The sequence below is a fragment of the Panthera onca genome, chromosome C1 (assembly GCF_046562875.1).
Source record: "Panthera onca isolate mPanOnc1 chromosome C1, mPanOnc1 haplotype 2, whole genome shotgun sequence".
Taxonomy (NCBI): Eukaryota; Metazoa; Chordata; class Mammalia; order Carnivora; family Felidae; genus Panthera; species Panthera onca.
Window position 1 is genome coordinate 29,292,628 of NC_138346.1, and position 24,077 is coordinate 29,316,704.

The following is a 24,077-nucleotide window of genomic DNA, read 5'->3' on the forward strand; positions in this document are numbered from 1 at the left end:
TAATATCCTCTCCCCCAACCCTCTGCCTTCGGTAACCACAAGTCTGATCTCTTTTTCTATGAGTTTTGTTGTTGTTTTGTTTGTTTTCAGATTCCATATATGAGATCATACAGCATATTTCTTTCTCTGTCTGACTTATTTCACTTAGCATAATTTTTGCAAGGGCCACCCATTTGCCACAAATGGTAGGATTTCCTTGTTTTTAGTTAATGTTTACCTATTTATTTTGAGAGAGAGAGAGAGAGAGAGAGAGAGAGAGAGAATCCCAAGCAGGCTCTGCGCTGTCAGCCCAGAGTCCAACACGCGACTCATTAGCACATACCGTGAGATCATATCCTGAACCAAACTAAGAGTCAGACACCTGACCAACTGAGCCACCCAGCGCCCCGTATTTCCTTGTTTTTTAACGGCTGAATAATATTCCATTGTATATATACTCTACAACTCCTTTATCCATTCATCCAGTAATGGACACTTAGGTTGTTTCCTTATCTCAGCTATTAAAAATAATGCTGCTATCAACATGGGGGTGCAGATATCTTTTTGACTTAGTGCTTTTGTTTCCTTTGGATATAGTCCCAGAAGTGGAATTGCTGGATCATATGGTAGTTCTATTTTTAATTTTTTTATACTGGTTTTTTAATATAAACTGCACCAATTTATGATCCACCGACAGTGTACAAGGGTTCCCTTTCCTTTGCACCCATGTCATGCTGGCATGGGTGTAAAGAAAACATTCGAGAAGGAAGCATAGGAATAAAGCTCCTTGACGTGGGCTTTGGTAATGATTTTTTGGATATGACACCTAAAGCAGAAGCAACAAAATAAAAAATGAAGAAGTGGGACTACCTCAAACTAAAAGTCTCCTGCACAGCAAAAGAAATCATCAATAAAGTAAAAAGAAAACCTGTGGAGTGGGGGAAAAATACTTGCAAACCTTGTACTCAAGGAGTTAATACCCAAAATATATGAAGAACTCGTACAATTCAATAGCGTGAAAACAAATAATCCAGTTTAAAAATGGGCAGAGGACCTTAATAGGTGAACAGGTACATGAAAAGATGCTCAACATCACTAGTCATTAGGAAAATGCAAACTAAAACCACAAGGAGATTATGATCTTAATAAACCAGGCATACCATCAGTCTATGGACTCATAGATTCATTTTGGAGATACTGTTTATTTGTCCAGGATTGAGGAGGTGTGTATTTCAACACTTGGCAGTCAGCATATTTTCTTAACTCCATTTTTTTTTTCTAGACCAAAGTTCCTGAAGAAGATAGACCATGTTGAACTTTGAATGAAAGAATGATTAGTGGGAGGGAAGTTGAAAGATTATATCAAGCATATGAATACGAGGGAAAGTAAAGAGTGGAAAAATAGGTAAAGAGAATCTTTAGGGGAGGGTTGTAGGGGAAATGGCAAAAGTGACTGGAGATGTTTGCAATCCTGAATGACAAATTTCATATAATTTATGATGAGAGAAGGACAGGTTTAATGAAAACCATTTGGTAACCTTGGCATCATCATGCCCATATATGGCCAAGTTTCTTACATATTTCTTGATCCCATTAAAGTAACTACCTCTTGCCAACATTGGGAGATTTGGGGGAACTTAATTTGTGCTACAAGACTTGGGTTATTCTGTTCTCTGTCAATTTCTGCCTCCAGAACCTGTCACAGAAGTTGTAGGCATGGCAGTAATAGGTTTGAATTTTTTTTCTTTTTAAACTAAGGCTTGGGTTATCACTTTTAATAAGCATGTTTCAGTAAGTACTATGAACAAAATGGAGAGAGTATTAAAAAAGACTTCAGGATGATCAAATTTTAAGATGACTTCAAAACCAATTTCAGTTGATGTTATGAAACTAGGAGAAGAAACCACACATTTTGAAGTTGAGATGTTGGAGTGTCTTCACAAAGCTCATTTGGACCTCATAAATAATAAGAAAATTACTTGGTACTTGGGTACATTTCCTTCCCGTTGCTGACTGTAATGGATTTTTGAGGGAGTGGAAGTTGATCCAGCGGCTCAACTCTTAAGTTGTATTGTTAGGTCAGGTTGAGGGAAGTCTCATATCTCCCACATGAAGTATTGGAAAGGCATAATTTATGTAATTAAGTTGACATCTGCTGTCTCAGAGTTGGGGTTTGCTAGCTACAGTGTCATTGGGACAGAGTAAATCTCTGGTTCTGGTAGATAAACAAATATTTGAACTTTACATCCAAATTTGCAATCTGGAGACACTCCTAGTTTGCTAATGGTCATTTCTTTTTTTTTTTTTTCCTCTTTCTCTTTTGAAATTATTTGAACTTACGGAAAAGTTGCAAAAATTGTGCATGAGTTCCTGTATACATTTGCCCAGCTTCCCCTAATGTTTCATGACCATAGTACAATGATCAGAACCAGGAAATTAACATTGATACAATGCCATTAACTAATCTGTTTACTTTATTTGAATTAAATGATTTTTTCCATCCATGTCTTTTTCCTATCCAAAATCCATTGCATTTAGTTATCATATCTTCTTAGTCCCCTCATCAGGGACAGCTTCTCAGTCTCCTTTTTTTTCATGATCTTGATATATTTTTTAAAGTTTTTATTTATTTATTTTGAGAGAGACAAAGACAATGCAAGTGGGGGAGGGGCCGAGAGAGAGGGAGAGAGAGAATCCCAAGCAGGCTCTGCATTGTCAGTGCAGAGCCCGATGGGGGCTCAAACTCACAAAACCATGAGACCATGATCAGAGCAGAAACCAAGAGTCAGATGCTTAACTGACTAAGCCACCCAGGCACCCCTGATCTTGATATGGTTTAAAGAATACTAGCCAGTTATTTTGTAGCATGGCCCTCTGTTTGGGTTGTTCTGATGTTTTCTCATGATTACACTGAGGTTATATGTTTTTGGCAGGAATGGAATAGAATAATTTTGTGCCCTTTGCAGCCTGTCATACCAGGGTACAAAATATGATTATGTTTTATTACTGGTGCTGCTGACTTTGATCGTATATTTAAAGTGGTGCATGCCAGGCTTCCCTACTGTTAAGTTATTATTTTTGTTTATGTAGTCAAAATATATCCACCTTGTTGGGGGGGGGGGATACTTTGAGACTGGCAAATATCTTGCTTCTCATTATAGTTTCATGTACTAATTTTAGCATCCATTGGTGATTCTTGCCTGTAGTCATTATTACTTTTTTGTTTGCTTAATGGTGATTTTCTATTTCCATCATCACTTCTATGTTTATTAATTACAGTTTTATTAGAAGGAGAAGCTAACCCTTTCCATTTGTTTATTGATTCAAGTATTTATTTATATCACTATGGATTCATAGATATTAATTTTATTCCATGTGTTAAAAATACATTATCACTATTCATTGCTATTGCTCATATTGTCCAGATTTGGCCACTGAGAGCTCCTTCAAATTGGCTCCTGAGTCTTTCTGACATATCTCTACCACTTTATGAACACTTCCTTACCTTCCAGTACCACAAGATAGTCTAGGCTCATCTTTTATTTACTTTGCCCCACACTTTGAATCAACTGTTTCTCCAATATGCCCTGGTTCCCTTTATTGGATGATGATATTTAGAAACCAAGATCTGTATAGTAGGCGCGCTCACTGCTACCAAGGTGTCTTTGCTTGTAGACTCTTCCTACAGACAGAGCTAGGAAATATGTATGTAAACCCCCCCACACATATACATGTTTATTTCCATATAAACCTCTCTCTCTGTATATATGTATTAACATCTATGAGTAAATTCCAATTAAACATCAGAGTCATTTCTTAAGGGAGTCCTTGTAATCATTAAAGAAAAACATTGGAGATAAACATTCTCTTTGGCTTATAAATAATCTAACATTAAAATTCTCATTCTTGACATTTTATTTCCCAGCACTTCTGATGAGTTTCTGATTAACAAAATCTTCTCTTCTCTCTAAGTAGAATATTATAAGAAGGGGATTTCTCAAGACAAAAACCATTACAAAATGATTTCATAGGGTTATCCAGCACATCCTGATGGGTACTCCTGCTTCTCTGATTCTCAGATGGAATAAGAATGCCCTGCATTAGGGTTGCAAATGATAGCTGCTCTTAAGTGGTCCAGCATTTCCCACATTTTAGTAGATGTATCTCTATCTTTAGATCATTAGTGTGACCTGTGTGCCCCTGGGATTTAAACTAGGGCATACTGGGTAGATTATTTTTTTTAACTTCCCAGAAAAGTATGTAAATGTGTTTAGAATCTCTCAGTTGCCCACAACTCTGAATATGAAGAGATCTGAGCTTCCTAACGATCACAACAATTTCTTAGTGGCTTTCAAATCTTTGAGCTAGAAAGTATGTAAGAAAACATGACATACAGAAACTCTATCAAAAGACAGAGGTGACTATGTTGTGAAATAATCTTTGTGTGTGAAGCAAAAAACTGCCTCAAGGACAACTTATCATCCATGATTCAGCTGATTTTTACCCAGAACATATCTGTGTCTCAAAGATCTGGTTCATCAGTTTTGGGCAAAGCTGAAGAAGCATTACAGTTACGTTCCAGAAGACATGTATTAGTGTTCATTTCTAAGATTGCTGGCCTCAGCATGGTCCAGGATAGGGTGTCAGGAGATGACTTCTGTGGAGTGGAGGAGATAGAATAATCAAAGTAAGAGTATAAAGTTGATTTTGTCCTTGTTTGATAGATATTATATACCTGCTGGGTGCCAGGCACTGTGCTTGGTAGGTGAGGGTTTTAAAAGAGAAGAGGAGCTTAAAGGGAGGTTTTAGGAGTAAGATTCAGAAGTGAATTCACTGGAGCTAAGCCTGAGGGTTTCATTATTGGAGAGAGATAAATGGCAATTTCTAGCAATGAGATGGAAAAAGGGAAAAGAAATTTTTGAGACCTGGAATTCAGAAGAGGGGCAACTGAAGATAATGCAAATTTCTAGACCTGAGAAGGTGGCAGTGTTGGTTTCAAATATGAAGTGATGGGAAGCTACTCAACCAGAGCTGTTATTTAATCAGTAAGTACAACAGAATCAAAACTGACTTTTCCCACAAGCTTTTCTTGATTAATACCATTATATTATAGAATGTAGAATTCATTGTCCACTCATCCCCTAAGAACTCATCAATATACTTTATGTTATGTTATTTGGTATCACTTTGCTTTGTAAATTCATGTCATTTTTAGCTTGTAATTTCTTATTGCGCACCTACCTCGCATGGATCTATTAATATCTGCTTCCAACACACAGAAAGCCTTGTACCTTGCTGTGAACACAGGAGTTGAGTGAAAACTTGTGACATGAGTGTTGAATGAAGATTAGACTCGTTCATTAGTTTATACTATTAAAAGTCAACAGTGAAAGCCAAAGTTAATTCATAGTTAAAAATCTTATTTTGTCTTATTCGCTAATGCAGAGTTTTACCATAAGGCTGATTAAAAACCAATCTTTTTGGTCACCAGACTTACTGTGGTGATCATTTTGCAGTGTATACAAGTATTGAATCATTATGTTACACACCTGAAAATGATACAATGTTATAGGTCAATTATACCGCAATAAAAAATACTAACAAAAAATAAACAGAAGACACAAGACAAATAAATGTATAACCAGTGAGAGACCATAAGTAGTGATTTAAAGATTTTGAAGTTTAAAGTTTATACGGTGGTAGTAGATACTTTGGCAAATAGGAAAGAAAAATTCACAGGTAGAGCTTGGGTTATTCAGAGAGGAGGAGTGGAGTGAGACAAGCAAGGAGGAAAAGTCGGGCATGAGATGTCATGAGGATACAGATGGGGACTGGAAGCCTTGAAGGGCAGGCTGGCAGAGAATATACCAAAGGCAGTGACCATCAATGGATTCTGATTTAGAGGTTAAGTACTAAGCCTAGTGCAAATGCAGCTAGAACCTTGTCAAAATAGGGAAGCAATGGCAATGGCTATTGCATGCAGTCTAAGAAAAACAGGTAAAATGCTGACATATGCACATGGTAAAGAAGCACAGTCTATATAAAATCCAGACAAAGAGCTCTGAAACTCCATGGTTCTATGAATTCTATATCCGGGGAAAGGTAAACCCCACTGATAGCGCATCTCTATTACAAATATATGGGAGAATAAATGGGATAAGAGAAAAACAAAGACCAAAACAAAAACAACCTTTTGAAATGTCACCAAAATAAAATCCTTAACATATACAGCACAATGAGGCATATCATTAAAATCTATTCTTAACAGAATAAAAGCCTAGATTCTGAACATCGGTTGAAATCGAAGATGCTCTACGGAGGCAGTAAATTAGGAGCTAGTCTCATTTTAAATTGGTCATCAGTGTTTCTTTGTTGGAGCCCAGAAACCAGAGCAAATTGAGCTGATGGTGCAAGTTAGTGCCATCGTTTTACACAAGATTCTGGAAAAGTGGGATTTGTAAGTGAGGAGAGCTTTCTAGTACAAACTTAAATATCCACACTGTTGCCACAACAGCATTTCCACCATCTTACAAAGTCTGAGGAGCACCATGGGTGAAGATTTGTTGCAACTCTGAACTCTTCAGTTTGCTCTATTTCTTTACCAGGTGAAAGCTTTACGTTGAAATCTATTGGGTCCTATCTTTTAGCAAGTCAAATAGCTGTGTTTGAACCTATTCTTATCACATAGTCAGAGATACTAAACCATTGTAATGGGACTCATGCTTCTTGCCACAAAATAGGTAGCAATCGGATTTTGAATAACTTGCTGTAGACAATGGGAGTTTTGTCTTATACATCAAAGATTCTGTGAGAGGCATTCTTGAGAACAGTGTCTGTTCCTGCCAGCTAGGGAATCCGAGGCAGAGCTTGCTGTTGGCTCATCGTGGCCGAGGTCACCTCTTAGTTTGGGTGGGTATGGTTTGTTCTTCAGGGCAGGTTGGAAAATTGACTTATTTTTGTGACTTGCCCCCGTCTATTTGAAAAATGAACGTGGAGTACGGGAAGTCTTGTTTTGGTATGAAAAACTTTGATTCTATTTGCCTCTTGCTTACGCGGGAACTCCTGGGGCTGCTTGGAGCATCTCACCTGCCGACTTGGGTTGTAGGGCAGGAGATGACTTTAACCCTGAATATTCTCTGGGATTCCGACGGGGCGAGACAGCCCTTCTGGGCCTCTAGCTCCCCTTCATTAAACTCACATGATGTGGCCCTTAGGAACCCTTCAGAAGCCTTCAGGGAGTAAATAACAAGGTCAGACCTTCCACCAAGAGAATTTCAGACTCCGGCCGCGAAACCATTCTCTGTGTCTCCCTGCTCTGCCTGTCAACATGTGGCCTCATGGTGTTCTTTGCCTCTGATGGCTGTTTCTCTCCCTCCCGCCTTCCCCCCTGCAGACATGCCTTGAATTGGAACGCTACCTACAGACGGAGCCCAGGAGGATCTCGGAGACCTTCGGTGAGGACTTGGACTGTTTCCTCCATGCTTCTCCTCCCCCGTGCATTGAGGAGAGCTTCCGGCGCTTGGACCCACTGCTGCTCCCCGTGGAAGCCACCATCTGCGAGAAGAGCTCGGCCGTGGACATTCTGCTCTCTCGGGACAAGTTGCTCTCTGAGACCTGCCTCAGCCTCCAGCCAACCAGCTCTTCTCTCGACAGCTACACGGCCGTCAACCAGGCCCAGCTCAACGCAGTGACCTCATTAACGCCCCCCTCGTCCCCTGAGCTCAGCCGCCATCTGGTCAAAACCTCACAGACTCTCTCAGCCGTGGATGGCACGGTGACGTTGAAACTGGTGGCCAAGAAGGCTGCGCTCGGCTCAGTAAAGGTGGGAGGGGTGGCGACGGCGGCGGCGGCCGTGGCGGCAGCGGGGACAGTTAAGAGCGGACAGAGCGACAGCGAGCAAGGAGGGGTGGGGGCCGAGGCGTGCCCCGAAAACAAGAAGAGGGTTCACCGCTGTCAGTTTAACGGGTGCCGGAAAGTTTATACAAAAAGCTCCCACCTAAAGGCCCACCAGAGGACTCACACAGGTAGTGGTACAAGTTGGCCGCACGTGGTTTCTTCTTCCTCCTCCTCTAGCCTCGCGGTGGGAAGGGCGTCGGGGCTCCGAGGAGCGGCCTCGTGCTGCCTCGGGGGGTGGGAGCCAGGCCCGAGGGTCGGGGGCGGGGCAGCCGAGGGACGCACGCGTGACCTTGAGCCCCCGCAGAGGCCCCCGGTGCAGGCCCCGGGCTGGCCGTGCGGTACTTTCCCGGGCGGTGCCAACCCCGGCATGGAACCAGGCGGTTCCAAGGATGCCCCCATGGGGGGGCTCCGGCCGTCCGGGCACTTGTCACCTCCCGACACTCCTCGGTGTTTCAGGAGTGTAGTTCTGCAGCCTTGATCAACCGTGGAATCTGAGGAGGCCCATTTGAAAGAATTCACAGTTACGCAAGGTAGTCGGGGCGTCCCCGATTTTTCGTCAAAGTCACCAACAGCAGGAGGGTTTCAGAGTTCATTAGATGTGATCATTCTATAATTAATTGGCATCTCCTCTTTTGCATTGTTCTCTGGCGCGTGCTTTATGGGGAGATGGCAGAATTGCTTTTTAATGAGCTTGTTACCGAGAAGTTGCTAAAGTGATTACATCGCTGTGTGTGGTAGGGGAGGGCAGGGACCGGCGGGGACTGTATATTTTTCTCAGGACTATCTGCGTGATTCCCAGGAATCGTAGTGATCTTTGGAGCAATGGGATAATTTGGAAGAGTGGGGTTTATAGAGAAAAGAGTGAGATTGGCATTTTCCTTGAAACCTGTGTTTCGTCGTGTGCTTTGAGACGCAAGCTTAGGGATGGTGTTTCTTCTTGGCGTTAGCATCCTAGGAGCAATTACTGTCATTGGTGGCTTTTAAATGAGTCCCGGCTGTATCGCCTGTATGGTTGTGCATACTGCTTGTACATTGCAACTGAGTAGGAAAGAGCTCCAGAAGCAGAAGCAGCAGAGTGAGAGTGTAGCCAGAGAGAGATGCGTGATTGGATTTGAGCCAGGAGAAGTGGCTGGCGGGAGTTCTTTTTGGTCTTGTAGCTCGTCTTCCTGGTGCTCTGCGGCGGGTTTTGGTCTGTGCCACCAAGGACGTGTGCAGTGAAAAGTTCATTGGCTGGAAAATCAGAAAAACGAACTAGCTAGTTCTGGTTCTAACCCTGCCACTAACTAGCTCTGTGACCTTGAGAGTGTCCCTTTACCTCACCGGGCCCCGTTTGCCACGTCTGTCACGCAGACTGGCCTAAGGCCCCTTGAGGCTCCGGTGCGCTGGGGTGGGGGGGCGTGAAATGCCTTTGTGCAGGACAGGAGTACTTCCCTGAAGTAAGATGCAGCATACATGTCCAGAAGAAATCACCATTTTGAACCTCAAAACCATTCCCATGGGAGCATGAGAATACATTGCTTCCTGCTATACAGGACTGAGGCACGTACTCCTCCAGTTCTGCACTTAGCTGCCTATGTAGCTCCTGCTCGGTTCATGGGACGGTCTCCTAACGTGACTCTTGAACCCCACAGCTCAGGCCCACTTAGGGTTCCCCGTGAGGGTTTGGGTCTGAGTTGTCCACTCCACAGACACCAAGGCTAACATCCCCTGCGAGAGTCAGCTTTCTTTCCCTCCCTGAGAGGGTCCTGAAGGTCATCATTATTTATATTTCTTTCTTCTCAAGTCAATGAGGAAAGTAATGGCAAGACATTGCAGTGCTCCGGGGCTTTCATTGGTGACTCACTTCCTGTTCTCCCCAGGAAACCCGAGAAAGCAGGATGAGGCAAGAATGCTGAGCTTCGTTGGGGGCTTGGAATTCATGAGTATGGACACATTGTTGAATTATTGACTTTGAGACGGGCTACATCCTGCCTAGTATGGAGGCCGGAAGGCTCTGGGGAAGCAGGATTCTTTTTTCCAAGGGGGAGTCCAGAGCATTTCCTCCTTTTTCCTATCCCCATTGCCCAACGGACGTGTCAGAAGGAGACCTCTTAGGAGTGATCCCTTATTCGGTGCTTTGTTTTTTGGGCATCGTCTACTCGGAACGATTACCAAGGTGGAGCTCAATTATGTTCCCCAGCACCTGCAACCACTTGCCGTAGGGTGGACTTTAGTGGAAAGACTCCTCTCCGCGGGGGATTTATCCAAGGAGGCACCATGCATTACTGAAAGGCAGTACTGCAGAGTGGTTAAGAGCGGGGCTTTGTGGTTTGGTGCACTTCGGTCTGAATTCTGGCTCCACTGCTTCTTAGATCTGTGACCTGGTTAAGTGCTTTGTCTTCCCTAAGTCTCAGTGTAGCCGCTTGTAAAGTACAGGGATAATTGTGTCTACATTCTGGATTGTTTTGAAGGTTCAATGAATAAACGTATGTAAAAGACTTGGCAGGCCGTGAGAGCTCATGAAAGATGGTAGTGGAGTTGGTTGTAGTTAGTAGGATTGCCGTTGCTCTTGATTAGTGATGATCGTGTGAAAAAACAGCTCTATGTATACTGGAAATAAGGCCGTTGCCAAAGTTAAATACCATCGAAAAGCAAGAAGCCTTTTTCGACACTCTGTGCAGGGGGTGACGATGCTCGCGGACACCAGTTGAGGAAAGTGCATCTGGACGTGCAGCCGTCGGCTCATTGAAGGTGGAAGCACCGTAGAGCTCGGCTTTCCTAAGACCTTGCAGAAAGCAATCACCTTGCATCCTCCGGAAGCCTTTTGCCTGTAAAACCTCCCTCCTAGATAAGCATGGAAGGAAAAGTAGGTGCCGCAAGAGAAATAGGAGGGGAGGTGGAGGTGGAGGATGGGGAGAGAGAGTGTGAATTAATTTGGATCAAATGGATGAGAATCAGAAGTATTTATTTGGAATTGGTGTGAATGGGGCACATGGGGAACTGAACACAAAGGTGATAATTTATGTGGTGTGGATGAACTAAGAATAATGAAAAAAGCATGAAGGATGGAATCAAATTAAGTGCAAACATATAAAAGCAATGGACTAGTGCAAGCTTGAGGGCAAAGGTATATGGAATTCTGGTTGGAGGAGTCGCCGATATAAGCGAGTGAAAGGGCAGAACTGCCGACCCAGTGTTGAAATGGAGTTTAAAAGAAATGGGCTCTGGTTGGATTCGGGCAAGCTCTTTTAACACAGGGCTCGCTTTAATCCAGTGGAAACATTTCTTTATCTTTCAGATGGGTAAGTGTTTGGGGACAGAAAAAAAAAAAAAAAAAAGAAGATGAGAAAACAATTGGTAAAAAGAGGGAAACCATTGGCCTCCTTTTCTCTAGAGTTCTGTATACGCTGTATCTCTTCTACACGGTAATATGTTGAAAAGGAGACACAGTTGGAAAAATGAAATAAAATAAAATGTGTGGGTCTCCCTGTATGCCTAAGAAAGACAATACATTGTTGGTAACATGGATTTGCTTGCACTGAAGAATTTTTAAAATGTTATTCATTTAATCTTTATATAGATAGAATTTACTGAGCTGGAAAAGATATGCCTCCCCGCCCCCCTCCCCCCCTCCAGCCCCCCTTCTGTGGCTGTTCTTTTGAGGATGCTGAATCCTTCAAACTTTTTGCCCTGGAGCATGTTAGGCAATGAGGTGATTTTTTTTTTTTTTTTTTTTTTTTAAGGTAGCAGATGTTCAAGTTGGTAGCTAGGGCACAAATATTGTTTGCCCAAGGAGGTGAAGTTAGGGATGGGGGAACCGAGGGAGGGGGAAGACAAGGCAGGGACTGGGACAAAGGGAATATTGTGAAGTCTCAGGATCTTAGTGAAAGGAAGCATATAAAAATGGACATATGGTTTATTCATCGCGAGGAGCACTTAGTGCTGGCATGTGCGTAAAAATGTCCTTTAGCAGCCAACCATTACAGACCTTTCTCTCCCACTCTGTCTTCTGGTCTTTGTGTAACGGATTTTTCTTGCTCAATAATTCAATTATCATGATCATAGTTTTATTCATTTTCTTGGAGTCAGCTAAGTTGTCCTTATATTTTGATGCAAAGGAAATCTTCACTTCCAGTTGAAAAAATCACTTTATTATGCGCACGTTCCGCACAAGTCAGTTTGTTAAAACGTTAGTAGTTTCTATGCAAAAAGGGAAAGAATTGTTTTCCACGTTTCTTCTTGGTCACTTCTGAGAAGAAGAAGAAAAAAAAAAAAAAGCCTGGGATTGAAATGGCACTTTGTGTTAATTGATCAGACTTGCCTAATATGGAAATTCAAATAAAATTTTCTAATATGGAGATTCACGTACACTATGCAGAGTGAGTCATGTTGACAAAGTCAGGACAAAGGCCAGGAATGAAATCTTTGATTGCTGGTCACAGAGGAGGGTAAAAAAGAAGGCCATGTTCTCACATGTTCTACTTGGAGGATTCTTTCTATGGACAGGGGGTTGCTTTAGACTAATCAACGGGTGTTGATAAGGACGTTCTGGATTTTGTGCCAAAGAACGTAAAGGGGTTCTTTTGAGGTGGGAAGATAACACAAGTGTGCAATTTACTTAACTGTTTATGTCTGCTTTGGGACAGGTCTCACTGAGTCACGGGGTGGCACCATTTCTAAGCTTACCTTGGATCTGGGGAAATAGTTTGTTTTCAAATGAAAAGGTAGCTAAAAATATTATAAACGAAAAGACGAGCGTTGTGTTTAACAGGCGAATAAAAGTGCTTAATTTATATAATGAAAGTTCTTCAAAGTTTGAAATGTGATTTATTTTGTTTATTCAACAAAGATAAAGCGGGTGTTACATCCTAGGCATTGTTCTAAGTGTTTTACAAACTTAATCCTTTTAGTCCTCGTATTAATCTAATGACATAGGTGCTATTCTTATAATATAGAGGGAATGAGGCCCAGAGAGGTCAGGTAACTTGCCCAGTGTCACACAGCTCCTAGGTGGTTGGGCCAGGATTCAAACCAAACAGTATTGCTCAAATCTGAGCTCTTAACTTCTATGCTAACTAACAAGAGGAAAAGAAATCAAGTAGATATTTTTTTCTTAATAACTCATTATTAAGAGGAAATGAGAGACATAGTTTAAATACAAATTGACAATGAAAACTACTTTCAGTGTCTTCTAAATAGAATAAAGTTGGGAGGGTCCTTAAACATATTGCCTCATCAAGTGACTAAGTACCAGAACAAGGAAATTACAAAAGAATGGTCTTCCGTTTCTAGGCCCATTATTGTTACTGTTATAGTTACTATTATTATGGTCATTACTATTAAACCATTTTTTTTTTTTACCTTAGGATTAAAGAGAGACTTCTTCTAACAGTCCCAATGCACTCATTAAAATGACAAATGTTAATACTCTATCCCTATGAAATCAGGCAAGCATTATCACGTGTTGGGGGAAACTGAGCACCAACAGTGTAAAAATGCCCCAGCCCGGGTTCTATGACCTGTCATTGACAGAATTAAAACTTGACCCAGGCCTCCTGTCCCTTGGGCTTACGTGCTATTTAATGGATCATCCTCTTAGTCACTTTGTTTGTTCTATCAGTCATTCCTCAAATGGGGTAGTAAGTGCCCAGAGATGTCGGGCTCTGTGCCACTGAGTAAGCAGTGCTGGGGGCAGCCCTTCCAAGAAAGAGTGCAAAGGGAGACATAGCATGGCATGAGAGTAGGGATGCCTACCAGAGGTCAGAAGTAGCGAGCATGATTCAGAAAAAGTCGCTTTTCTCTTTTTGAACAGGGTGTTTATGAATGCTGTTCATCGTTTCAAATGATGCCAATGTGATAATACACCCATTTGTATAAATAGAAGGCCTAATTCAAGGTCAGGCGTATCAGCAGGATAAAATTAAATACCTCAGTCTGGAACTGTAGGGGGCCCATCGACCACTTTCAACCTCCTCAGCCCCATAGATAAGAATTCTTTGAATTTATACAATAGCAACTGAAATAGGGCAATTTTAAGACATTAAAGGGCCTTTAATATGCTGAGACACATGGCTGCTAATGAAGTTTATCCATGTGTTGAGGCAGAAACTCATTAAACCCCTATTATGGGATGGAAACTGGAATAAGGGTTAACTGTTCAGTTCACAAGGTGGAGAGAGTTTAATAGGAGGGTGTGATAGTTTGGGTTTAGCATATTCAAGAGCTTAGGAGAAAGTGTTTGAAAAGAACGGGTGTGAATGAGATGATGGAAAACAATTGATGGGAGAATTTTATGATTCAAGAAATTCTTAGAGCTTCACCACATGGTAATTTAGCAATATGCTGGCTGTTAACATTTATGAAGATAAATTTAGGTAAACATATACTGGCTGAAATGGCATAAACCTCGGCATATACACAGCAAGCACGTTTATTTTATTATTTTAATATGGTAATAAATGTAGGCTTCACGGGATGCCTATTCCAGATGTCCTTTTAATGGATAATTGGTAGTCGCAAAGTAAATAAGCATGTTAAAACAAGAATGGAAGGAAAAGAAAAAAGTATGAAATTAATAAGTATTTCATCATAAACGATATTTCTTGAACACCCATTATACTAGACTCTTGTTCCTTCCCCCAGCCCTGAGGACTTTGCTTTTTGATGCAAAAGCCTGAAATGTGGTTTTACAAAGTCACTATCTTTGGAACCTGATCTCAAAAGAGAAGATGGCATGGATTGGGGGTGGGAGGTAGGAATGAGGGAAGAGAAAAGAGGAATCTCATTTCAGAAAAGGCAGTTGAAGTAATAGAATTTTATAAATTCTCAGACTTAAAGGTTAGGCCAGCTCTGTTTGATAGAGAAGAGAAAAAGAAGGTCATGAGAAGTCTGTGCAAATGAAGGAATGACACTGGGAAGGCCAAATGTGAACTTCAAAAAAAAAAGTAACTGTTCTGTTTAATAAATAGATAATGTACAGAGCTGTTTGTATTATAATAAGAATGTTAATGACCGTGAGGAGTGTGGTTGTCCTACACATACTACATTGGGAGGTTTGAGGAGATTAAATTTTTTTTTTTCAACGTTTTTTATTTATTTTTGGGACAGAGAGAGACAGAGCATGAACGGGGGAGGGGCAGAGAGAGAGGGAGACACAGAATCGGAAACAGGCTCCAGGCTCCGAGCCGTCAGCCCAGAGCCTGACGCGGGGCTCGAACTCACGGACCGCGAGATCGTGACCTGGCTGAAGTCGGACGCTTAACCGACTGCGCCACCCAGGCGCCCCGGTTTGAGGAGATTAAATGAAGCTTTGTAAAGAGTACAGGCTAAGTGATAGCATAAGAATTAGCTGGGGGTAGACAATACTTAATGTCTTATGTCTTCTGAAGTTAAAACAAAAATGGAGTGAGTCTGTTTGAATCAGACAAAAAAAAAAAAGGAGTTGAAGAAGGTAGTGTGTAATAAAAAAAGCAAAACAAAACTTTTTTTTTAAACTTTGGAATATCTCTTTTTAAAAAGTTAGAATGTAAGGATAGATGAAAATGTATTTGTAAAATGATTGTCTTTCTTTGAAAGATACCTGGCTTGAATTTAGTAGAAATGATGGTGGAAGCCTTGAAAATGGATCAAGAGAAAACCAACTTCTCGTGTAAGGAAGTTAGTTCTGGTAAGCAAATGGAACTCTCTGGGGACCCAGCCTATGCTGGGGATACGTGCAGTGGGGCTGAGAGCTCTGCCAGGTGACTCAGGTATTAATGGTGAGAGTCTGGCTCTTTCCAACCAGGTGATTTCTGTCTGTCCCCACCCTAATGGAGGTGAACTGGATGGCCGTGGGCAAACCTGTTTCCTAAAATCTCAGTTCCTTCTTCAGGCCCCACCTAAGAGCCTTACACCTGATGCTTTCTTGCACTGAGTCACTTCCTGCCTTTGAAGCCTTCCTTTATTACCCTTCTTTACGTCAGAATGACATTTCTTCTTGTTATTATTTTTCTAATCTTCGATTACGGGAGGCAGTTAGTGGAATTTCAGGAATCTTCCAGCAAGCAGGGAGACAAGATGGGGGCGTTTTGGAAGCTGGGACAGCATTTTCCACCTTCCGTCTTCTGCTCCTGGATGTTCTACATTTTCTAAAAGTAACTTCTTTTCAACCGTTTTTAAAAGTCCTATTGACATGACAGTTATCGAGCTAAATGTTAGTAGAAGCAAGATTGTTCAAAGTAATCAAAAGTTAGTGACTTTTTAATGTGCTAGTTATTTGGCCAACCAATGACAAGAGTTATTCCTCATTCCTGCAGTGTCTCTATGTTTGGTAGCCAATGTTGGAATCTGACTAGCTTATATAATGGAGGTCAACCCACTTAAATTATTTAAGAGTGTCTGCAGTGAGAATAAGCTTTTCATGGTTTGTCCCATATTTCTGTTCACCTTTCTTTCTCCTTCACCATCTGTGCTTATTGAGGTGGAGAGTTAAGGACTCACCTGGGATTGGACCCCCTGAACTAGGCCTAGTTGGCAGACTGCCCCCGCCCCTTTTTTTTAGACCCTGAGTCTTTTGCCTTCTTCCCTTCAAAAGTTACCTGCATTCAGGTTAGACCCCTTTTATTTTGTTTGCAAAATAAAATGCATTTATAATTTAAAACCCATTTTATATTGCAAACCACTCATCCAGTATCATAAAACATAGAGTTAGGCTTCTTTTGTTGTTTCTGCCTTTAGAATGTATCCTTTCTCTATTCATTACCATAGTTGACATTTAACTTAGGGAGTTCAGTAAAGTAAAACAGTATTACACATACTGTTTTCAGGCAAACAATACAATTGTTCAAAATCCCAACTTTGTTGGGACAGAACAGTCTCAACTGTTTCACTAGGTTAAGCTAAAGTTGATAAAAGCAATCAATCCTTTTGTTTTAGGGAAGGAAGCCAGAAACCATCTTCGGTTGAGAAAAAACTTTCCCTTCATGGTAGATTATTATCGCCCAGTTCAGTGTGTTATGGTATATAATGTCTTCCTTTGGAGCCCTTGCTATTTTCATATCAGGGAAATTTTGTAAAAAGGACTATAAATTGTTCCAAAAGCGAAGGCACTGTTAAGTGAGGAAGGTTCTAGGCATCTAATGGATGCCCTAAAAAATGTAAAATTATATAATCTATGCCCCGATGAATAGAACCCAAGAAGAAGCTTGACTGGTACATATTCTAGTATCCGAGGGCAGCACGATGCAGTAGGAGTAGCAGAGGATAGCTGTGTAGCAGTCATTTTTAAACGTTTTCGGTCTTCATTTTGCGTGTTCACGTGGTTAATGTCACCTTACTGGAATTCATTACAGGGATTAGGAACTTACGGTGTCTGCATCTCCTTGCCGTGGGGTACGCACACTCTTTACCCACACTCGAGTTCTCTTGTAGAAAGGAAATAATGATTGTTCATACTGAATTCTCCATTGGTCACGAGCTTGTTGAAACTAGTATTCGTATTTTAAAAAGAAAACAAAAGATACATCTCCCTTCTCTGATATAGGTAATAAGACATCTTATGTTCCTGGTGTTCAGGAGAGAGTGTCAGAAAATCAATATGAATAAATTCAAGTACACGGAGGGTTCAGCCTATTCGGAAGGGTAGCGTATGGCAAAATGACATTATGCATTATTAAATATTTTTTGCTTCACCCACATGTAAATATTAGCATATAGAAAAGGTACCATAGGCTACTTACAAATTTAGGCAGAAGGCGATTTGCTGGCTTTTTTTTTTTTTCATTCTTTGTTGTTGTTGTTGTTTGGTGTCTCAAGGCTTACAGCTAATCTAAATTTGAAACTAAATACTGTCATTACAGAAGATTTTTTCCTGAGTTCTTCCAATTTCTCTGGGGACAAAATAATGGCCGCCCGAAGCAGTGGAGAAACAGTAATTAGGGCAAATAGTAATACTGTGCATGATTGAGGAAAATGTGAGGAAGGGAGGGAGAAAATGCAACAGACAGACTTGTACAGCCTGTTACTAGGAAACCACATCAGCATTAAATACAGTGTGCTAATTGGCTATCCTGTTTCTGCCTGGGTACCAGCCTGGGCCTGCTACACAGCTGTTTCTGCTCTTTCTGGTTGCTAGGTAACTGCATCATTTTTTTTTCCCCCCTCTTTGTATTCTGGAGGCTAATTGGCTACTTCTGCTCCTGGTGTTGCTGCTGGGTACCAGTCTGGGCCTGCTGCTCTGCTGTTCTCCAAAGGGATTTAAGGGGGGGGGGGGGGGGAGGGGAGGAAAAAGGAAAAGGAAGATATGCTGGCAATTAATGGAGCATAAGTGCAAATTCTACACAATGTCTGGCACCTGCGTCCCCTCATCCTGCTTTCTCAACTAGATCCTTTAGCTGTGAAAATAGATTGAATCTTGGAGTCTTTCTTTTCTCTGCATACCTTTTGATTAGAACTTGAAAGAAATAAGACATTTGACGACGACTACTTAAATGGTGGATTTGGTCTTCTTTAGAAAGAACTGGCAAATTATTACACATTTATACTTGATATGGGCACTAAGAGCATTTGCACGAACGTTAAAATCACTAACTTAATAACAAAGCAGGATCTTTAACATCTTAAAGGTAGTGGCTCTTTATCTCTTAAATGGACCAGAGTCTTTTGTAGCCGTTCTTCTTGGTATCCTACAGAGTATAAAGTAAGAAATAAAATGGACTAAAGGCAATCATCGGATTTTCCCAACTGTTTTATTCATTAAGGAGTAAAAGGAGACTTCTAGACACATGACTTTACATTATGAATTTCATTCCTCTGATAAGCATTAGCGAAGGTCTCAAATGCTTTTTGGTGGGACATTGCTTTCCACAGAAGCAATGCATGTTTCACACACCTTATTTTCGTTCCTTATAGCAAATGAACAAATGGGGTGTGAGAGAAACCTAAAATTGGTTTTGTGATGTACAAAAAAGTCTAATCGCGTTCCAAATAGTTGCATCTCCTATTGAAGTAGAGGTTTCCATTTCCTCATTATCGAAATCCTCCTTGGAAGTATGGGGACGAAGGTTCTTCAGAAGTGAAGTGATATTTCAAGGGGGTTCCACTGTAAATGGTTGAGAAGGTGTATGCACATTGAGGCCCCTTGAAGAGGCAGCTTCATTGCTCTAGAAAGGAGCTGTTTTAGTGAGAAGACTCGGCCCACCGTTGTGTGACCATGCTCAGAAATAGTTAGCAAAGGCAACTCTTATTCGACGTGAATAGCGGACACTGGTTCTCCATACTAATGAGATGTATCACTCCCTCTCAAAAGTGAAAAAGGAGAAGTTCTATTCAAAGCAACAAGCCACTTATAAGACCAGATCAGGCTCTGTGGAATCTTTTCTGCTTCAAGTATCCTTAAAATAGGTGGGAGACCTCAAACTAGTCTAGGATGACGGAGAGAATATTGTAATGTTCCATAGGCCTTAAACCCGCTAACCATTAGTAGCATTCAAACTACAAAAGAAAACCTTATCATCAGAGGATAACTACAGAGCGGGCAAAATATTATTCCTGCCCTTTCTGTTCAAAGGACCGGTTGTTAATCACTCAGGAGTATTTCCCCATGGAAGGACTTGGCCGTTTGGTTATGGGGAGTCGTCAGATGTCGGAACATTCCTTCATCGCTCGACAGGTTTTATATTCTGACTTTGGGAGGGAGCGGTTTTGACTGCTTGAGTGTTTAGTCTTTGTTGAGGGAGATCGTCAGAATAACAACTTTCCATGTGTATGACGGATCGTCCCTAGTCAACCGAAGCAGGATCTGGAGTGAACCGCCCAAAGATGGCCTGGTGTCTGTCTTTTCCACCGTTCCTTCACCCGTCCATTGGGTGCAGTTACATGTCTACACTCGGGCTCTGGTAAGATCTGTGAAACAGGGGGTTTTGAAAACTGGCATAGTCACGGGTAGCCTCAGCCCTGAGTGAACACCAGTTCCCAATTCTGAGCTTCCTATCTTCATGCTCTTGTGGGTGGGCAATCTTTATTCTTTGGATGAAAGCAGTGGGGGGCATGCAGGCACGCTTTGGGGGTTGAGGAAAGGAGGTAGTCCTCTACCTCACTGCTTCAACCTTTCCATTCTTCTCAGTCACCTGCTTTGCTCATTCTCATCTGCATGCCATACTACTGCTCCTTATATGAGGTAAATCAGTTGACAAACCTAGCAAAGAGGAATCTGATGGGGCCGGGCTGCCCAGCAGGGCTGCTGCTAACCCATATTCTGCCTGTGTGGGAATCAGAAAAAAAGTGCCCCTTTTAGGGGGCAGATAGCAGCCCCGTGCTGGAGAAGAGCTGGAGGCAGTCCTCAGCCCTTCAGCTGCACGCTCTGTGCTCACAACGTCACATGGCCGCCTGCTCACCACAGGTGCTGATCCACTCCAGCGGGCCTTCCCTGACCCTTCAAGAACTTGTGAGGCTAATGAGGTTCCAGCAGGAACGGGAAAGTCGTGACTGTTGAAGGCGGGCGGGGGCGGGGGGGGGGGTGGTGGTTCTGGGGCCTGCTCTCAATGGCTAAAGAGGCCATTATACATGAGAGCAAACCTTTTAGCCCAGCCGTTCTCCCAAATGTGAGGTCATTAGTTGACGAATGCGGTGATTCTCAACTTGGACTGATTTTGCCCCTCGGGGGACGTTTGACCATGTCTGGAGACATTTTTGGTTGTCCATCTTGGAAGGGGGGGTGTTGCTCCTGGCATCTGGTAAAGGGAGGTCAGGGATGCTGCTAAGCATCCTGTAGTGTGTAGGACGGCCCGCAACAAAGAATCATCGCCCCCTGAAGGTCCGTGGTGCCAAGGTTGAGAAACCCTGGCCCAATGCAACCTCAGCTATCCTTTTCTTCTCTTTGTGTTACTCTTCACCACTTGCAAAGTATTTCCTCATCCTCTTAAGACTATGCCCCAGGTCTTGGTTCCCTTTTATGATCTTTAAAAAATTGACTAAGTATAAATATTGTATGATTTATTATTTCTGTCAGGACTTAGATGTGCTGGTTCCCCCCCCCCCCCCCCCCCCGCCCTTCCTTATAACATGAGAGAACTCTCTCCACCTCCGCGAGACGCTCAGCTTTCTAGATTTAACGTTTGTGATTGGGACTCTTTGCAAGTGACATCCCCTCCCCTCTTGCTGACGGCTCCTGACCTGTAATAATTTGAGGTTTTGCTGAGGCAGGGATTTGAATCACATGAGCTGCCAGGCTGGTGTGTGGGAGGGAGGCTTTTAGCCAAGTGGGCCTCACCGACTGGGCACTGACGATCATATTCTACCTGTCCTCTGGCATCCGGCAGCCTCACTGGATAATAACAATTGTTTCCTTGTTATTAAGAAGAAGTTTGAGGGGCGCCTGGGTGGCTCAGTCGGTTAAGCGTCCGACTTCAGCTCAGGTTACGATCTCGCGGTCCGTGAGTTCGAGCCCCGCGTCGGGCTCTGGGCTGATGGCTCAGAGCCTGGAGCCTGCTTCGGATTCTGTGTCTCCCTCTCTCTCTGCCCCTCCCCCGTTCATGCTCTGTCTCTTTCTGTCTCAAAAATAAATAAACGTTTAAAAAATTTTTTTTTAAAAAAGAAGTTCGACTGTTGGTGCAGAAAGAGGTGTCTGAGTCAGAAAATAGAAACCTCTGCTAGGAAAACCGTATTGCATTTCTATGTGCCACTGCAGTGCCTTTCCCGTCGCTCACGATTCCAGTTTGCACCAACACCGCGTGGAAAGTACTATGAAGCAGTTTGAGTTCTCAGGGAGAAAGGTGCCATCGAAGGTAAAAAGATTTAAGTGGCAATATCTAACAGACACATACTTTATGCTTGCATTTTTGTCGGGAGATGTGAATCATGCATCGGCCCTTTCAGCTACACTCGCATGCATAGAAAATAACATTGTCAGAAGTGTCGTCCCCAGATACAATGGACAATATGCTATTAGAATTGTATGGCATTGTCCTTGCTGTTTGGAGATAATACTGCTGACATTATTCCCCTCATACATGTGAATGTGGCTGTAGGGAATACGTGACATCTGTGTCTTTCACACAGATTAGCTTATCCCTTGCCTCTTGGAGGGATTGCGATTAGTGGGCCGGCCTCCTGGGGTCATGGCAAGTGCCATGTTTTGGATCACAGTTGTTATCGGACCTTAGTTTTAGGCACAATAGGGAATTAGTAATATTTAGCTCCATGACCTGAAGAGGCAGTGGTTATTTAGACAGCTCCCCAGCGCAGATGGGCTAAAGAAAGGGTAGGCTGAGGCATTCCTACTCAGATTGGCTTTGGGAAGGAGAAGGCAATTGGGTACCAAGCCTGGGAATGGCTGCCTCCACACGGTTGCTTTTTCCGAGTAAACAGGCAATAATATAACTTGCCTTAGCCGTTAGAGTTTACCAAGTGCTTTCACACACCTCACTTCATTTCACCTTCGCTTACCTACGGGGCAGATATTCTTATTGTTCCCATTTAATAGATGAGGAAACTGAGGCTCAGAGGGTGATTTGTCACAGGTTTCTCTGCTGGGCTGTAGAGCCTGCCTTATGCTGTTTTTCCTGTAGAAATCAGGTGTGGTTTTTTTTGTTTGTTTGTTTTGTTTTTGTTTTGCAAGAGTGCCTGAATTAAAACAGGATATAAATGAACGCAGGTATATTGTTATAGTTGAGCAAAATAAGTGGCCTACTGTTTGCCATTCTACGTATTTCACACATATGCTAAGTAACACGAGTTATTATCGTACTTGTCCAACATGACAGCAAATTCAGAAGAGCTAAGAGGACAGAATGATATAATGTATAGGAATATTGTATGTTCCTATATCCTGTCTAGTTTGATTGAATTTAAAAATCCTTGATCTTAGGGTTTTTTTTTTCCATTTTAAGAAAGAAAGCTGGTTTCGAAGATGCAAACACATGCAAGGTATTGATTCTCAAAACGTTATCTCAGTACTCGTGCATTTGCACGTTGTAGAAAATTTGTGGAGAGAAATCATGAACAGAGACACTTCTCCCTGACCCCTTACAAGAATGCACCTTAACAGCCCTCATTTATTACTAAATGGGCAAATCCAAATGGAGGTGCCTTCGGGAAGTCGGAAGAAGCTAGGGGTGGATGGATCTTGCTGTACAAGTTGCACATTGCTGGCTTAGGTACACCGGAGCTTTGCTAGGGGAGTGCGAACAAACAATTTGTGCTTTTATTTTTATTTGTACGATAAATGTCGACTCAAGATAATCCTGCGTTAGCCCCCTCTCCCCCCACTTTTTGGAGGATATTTGTGGATGTATTAAATGTCTTATGGAGAAGAATCCTCGTGCGATACAGGGATTCTCGATCCCCTGATGGGCAGCGATCCCAAGCTCAGGTTAAGATTCTGCTGCTGTGTGCAACGGTCTCTCCTCCGTATTCACAAAAGCACACGGTGAGGAAGAATAGCTGGTGTCTAACATTCTGCCAAAAGGATCTACGGGAACCGCCAAGCGACAGGCACTTGCATTGTCTTCCAGAGATCTGCAGAAAGAAAAGGTTTTCACACCAAGAGACAAATCCCTGGAAGGTGCTAGGAACAGCGCGCATGACCCGTGTGGGTTCCTGAGGATTGTTTGCCTACATATATATATTTTTTTATCTGATCCTATGTTCCTGTCTATCTTTGTATTTTCAAATCTACTTTCCCCTTTTATTTATTCTACCTGCTAGAGAAATAACCTTCATAAATCGTTGTATTCGGCAGGGCCCCCGTCCGCATTTGATACTCGCCTTTTGCTTGCGACTGAGTTCACTGCCAAGCGTGTAGAACGCTTCCCACCCACCTGTGAGTCTTCCCCTCACCACAGTCAGGTCTTGAAGTTTTCCTGTGGTTTTCTTTGGTATCCGTCTTCTCCACAAAGCATGTTTAATAAGCAAAGGCAGAGACTGGAAACAATCCTTTCATACCTCCTTCCGTCTACTGCCCTTCCCGGAGCTAGAAGGACCCTGGGCACAAAGCTTATGGGATCAATTACCACGAGCTCCCTGTTAACCTTTTTTTTTTTTTTACTCTGTTGTGGGAAGAATAAAGCAATAATTAAAATTAACTGAACAGCTTTTGCTCTATTGAGGCGTTAAATCTTTGTGTAAACACGATCACATTGTGCAAACATAGGTCCTTTCAGCGGGCTGATTCAGACAGCGAAACCGCCGAAGTTTTGAGGTCTCTGGGTCAAGGGCCCGTTTTGACACGGTTTGAAAGGTCACCTGCT

At 42.4% G+C, this 24,077-nt stretch overlaps 1 protein-coding gene across 3 annotated transcripts in view; it reads left to right on the plus strand.

Annotated features, from left to right (window-relative positions):
* KLF7 (KLF transcription factor 7) overlaps window positions 1-24,077 on the plus strand; it is an 87,510-nt gene that overhangs the window by 35,975 nt on the left and 27,458 nt on the right. Inside the window, exon 2 of one of the 3 annotated variants that reach the window (XM_078450953.2) lies at window positions 7,373-7,801. In XM_078450953.2, the coding sequence (XP_078307079.1) occupies window positions 7,373-7,801 (429 nt within the window). Of the gene's footprint in view, window positions 1-7,372; window positions 8,007-24,077 lie in introns of all 3 variants that reach the window. The other 2 variants (XM_060623202.3, XM_060623203.3) reach the window with 2 other exon arrangements.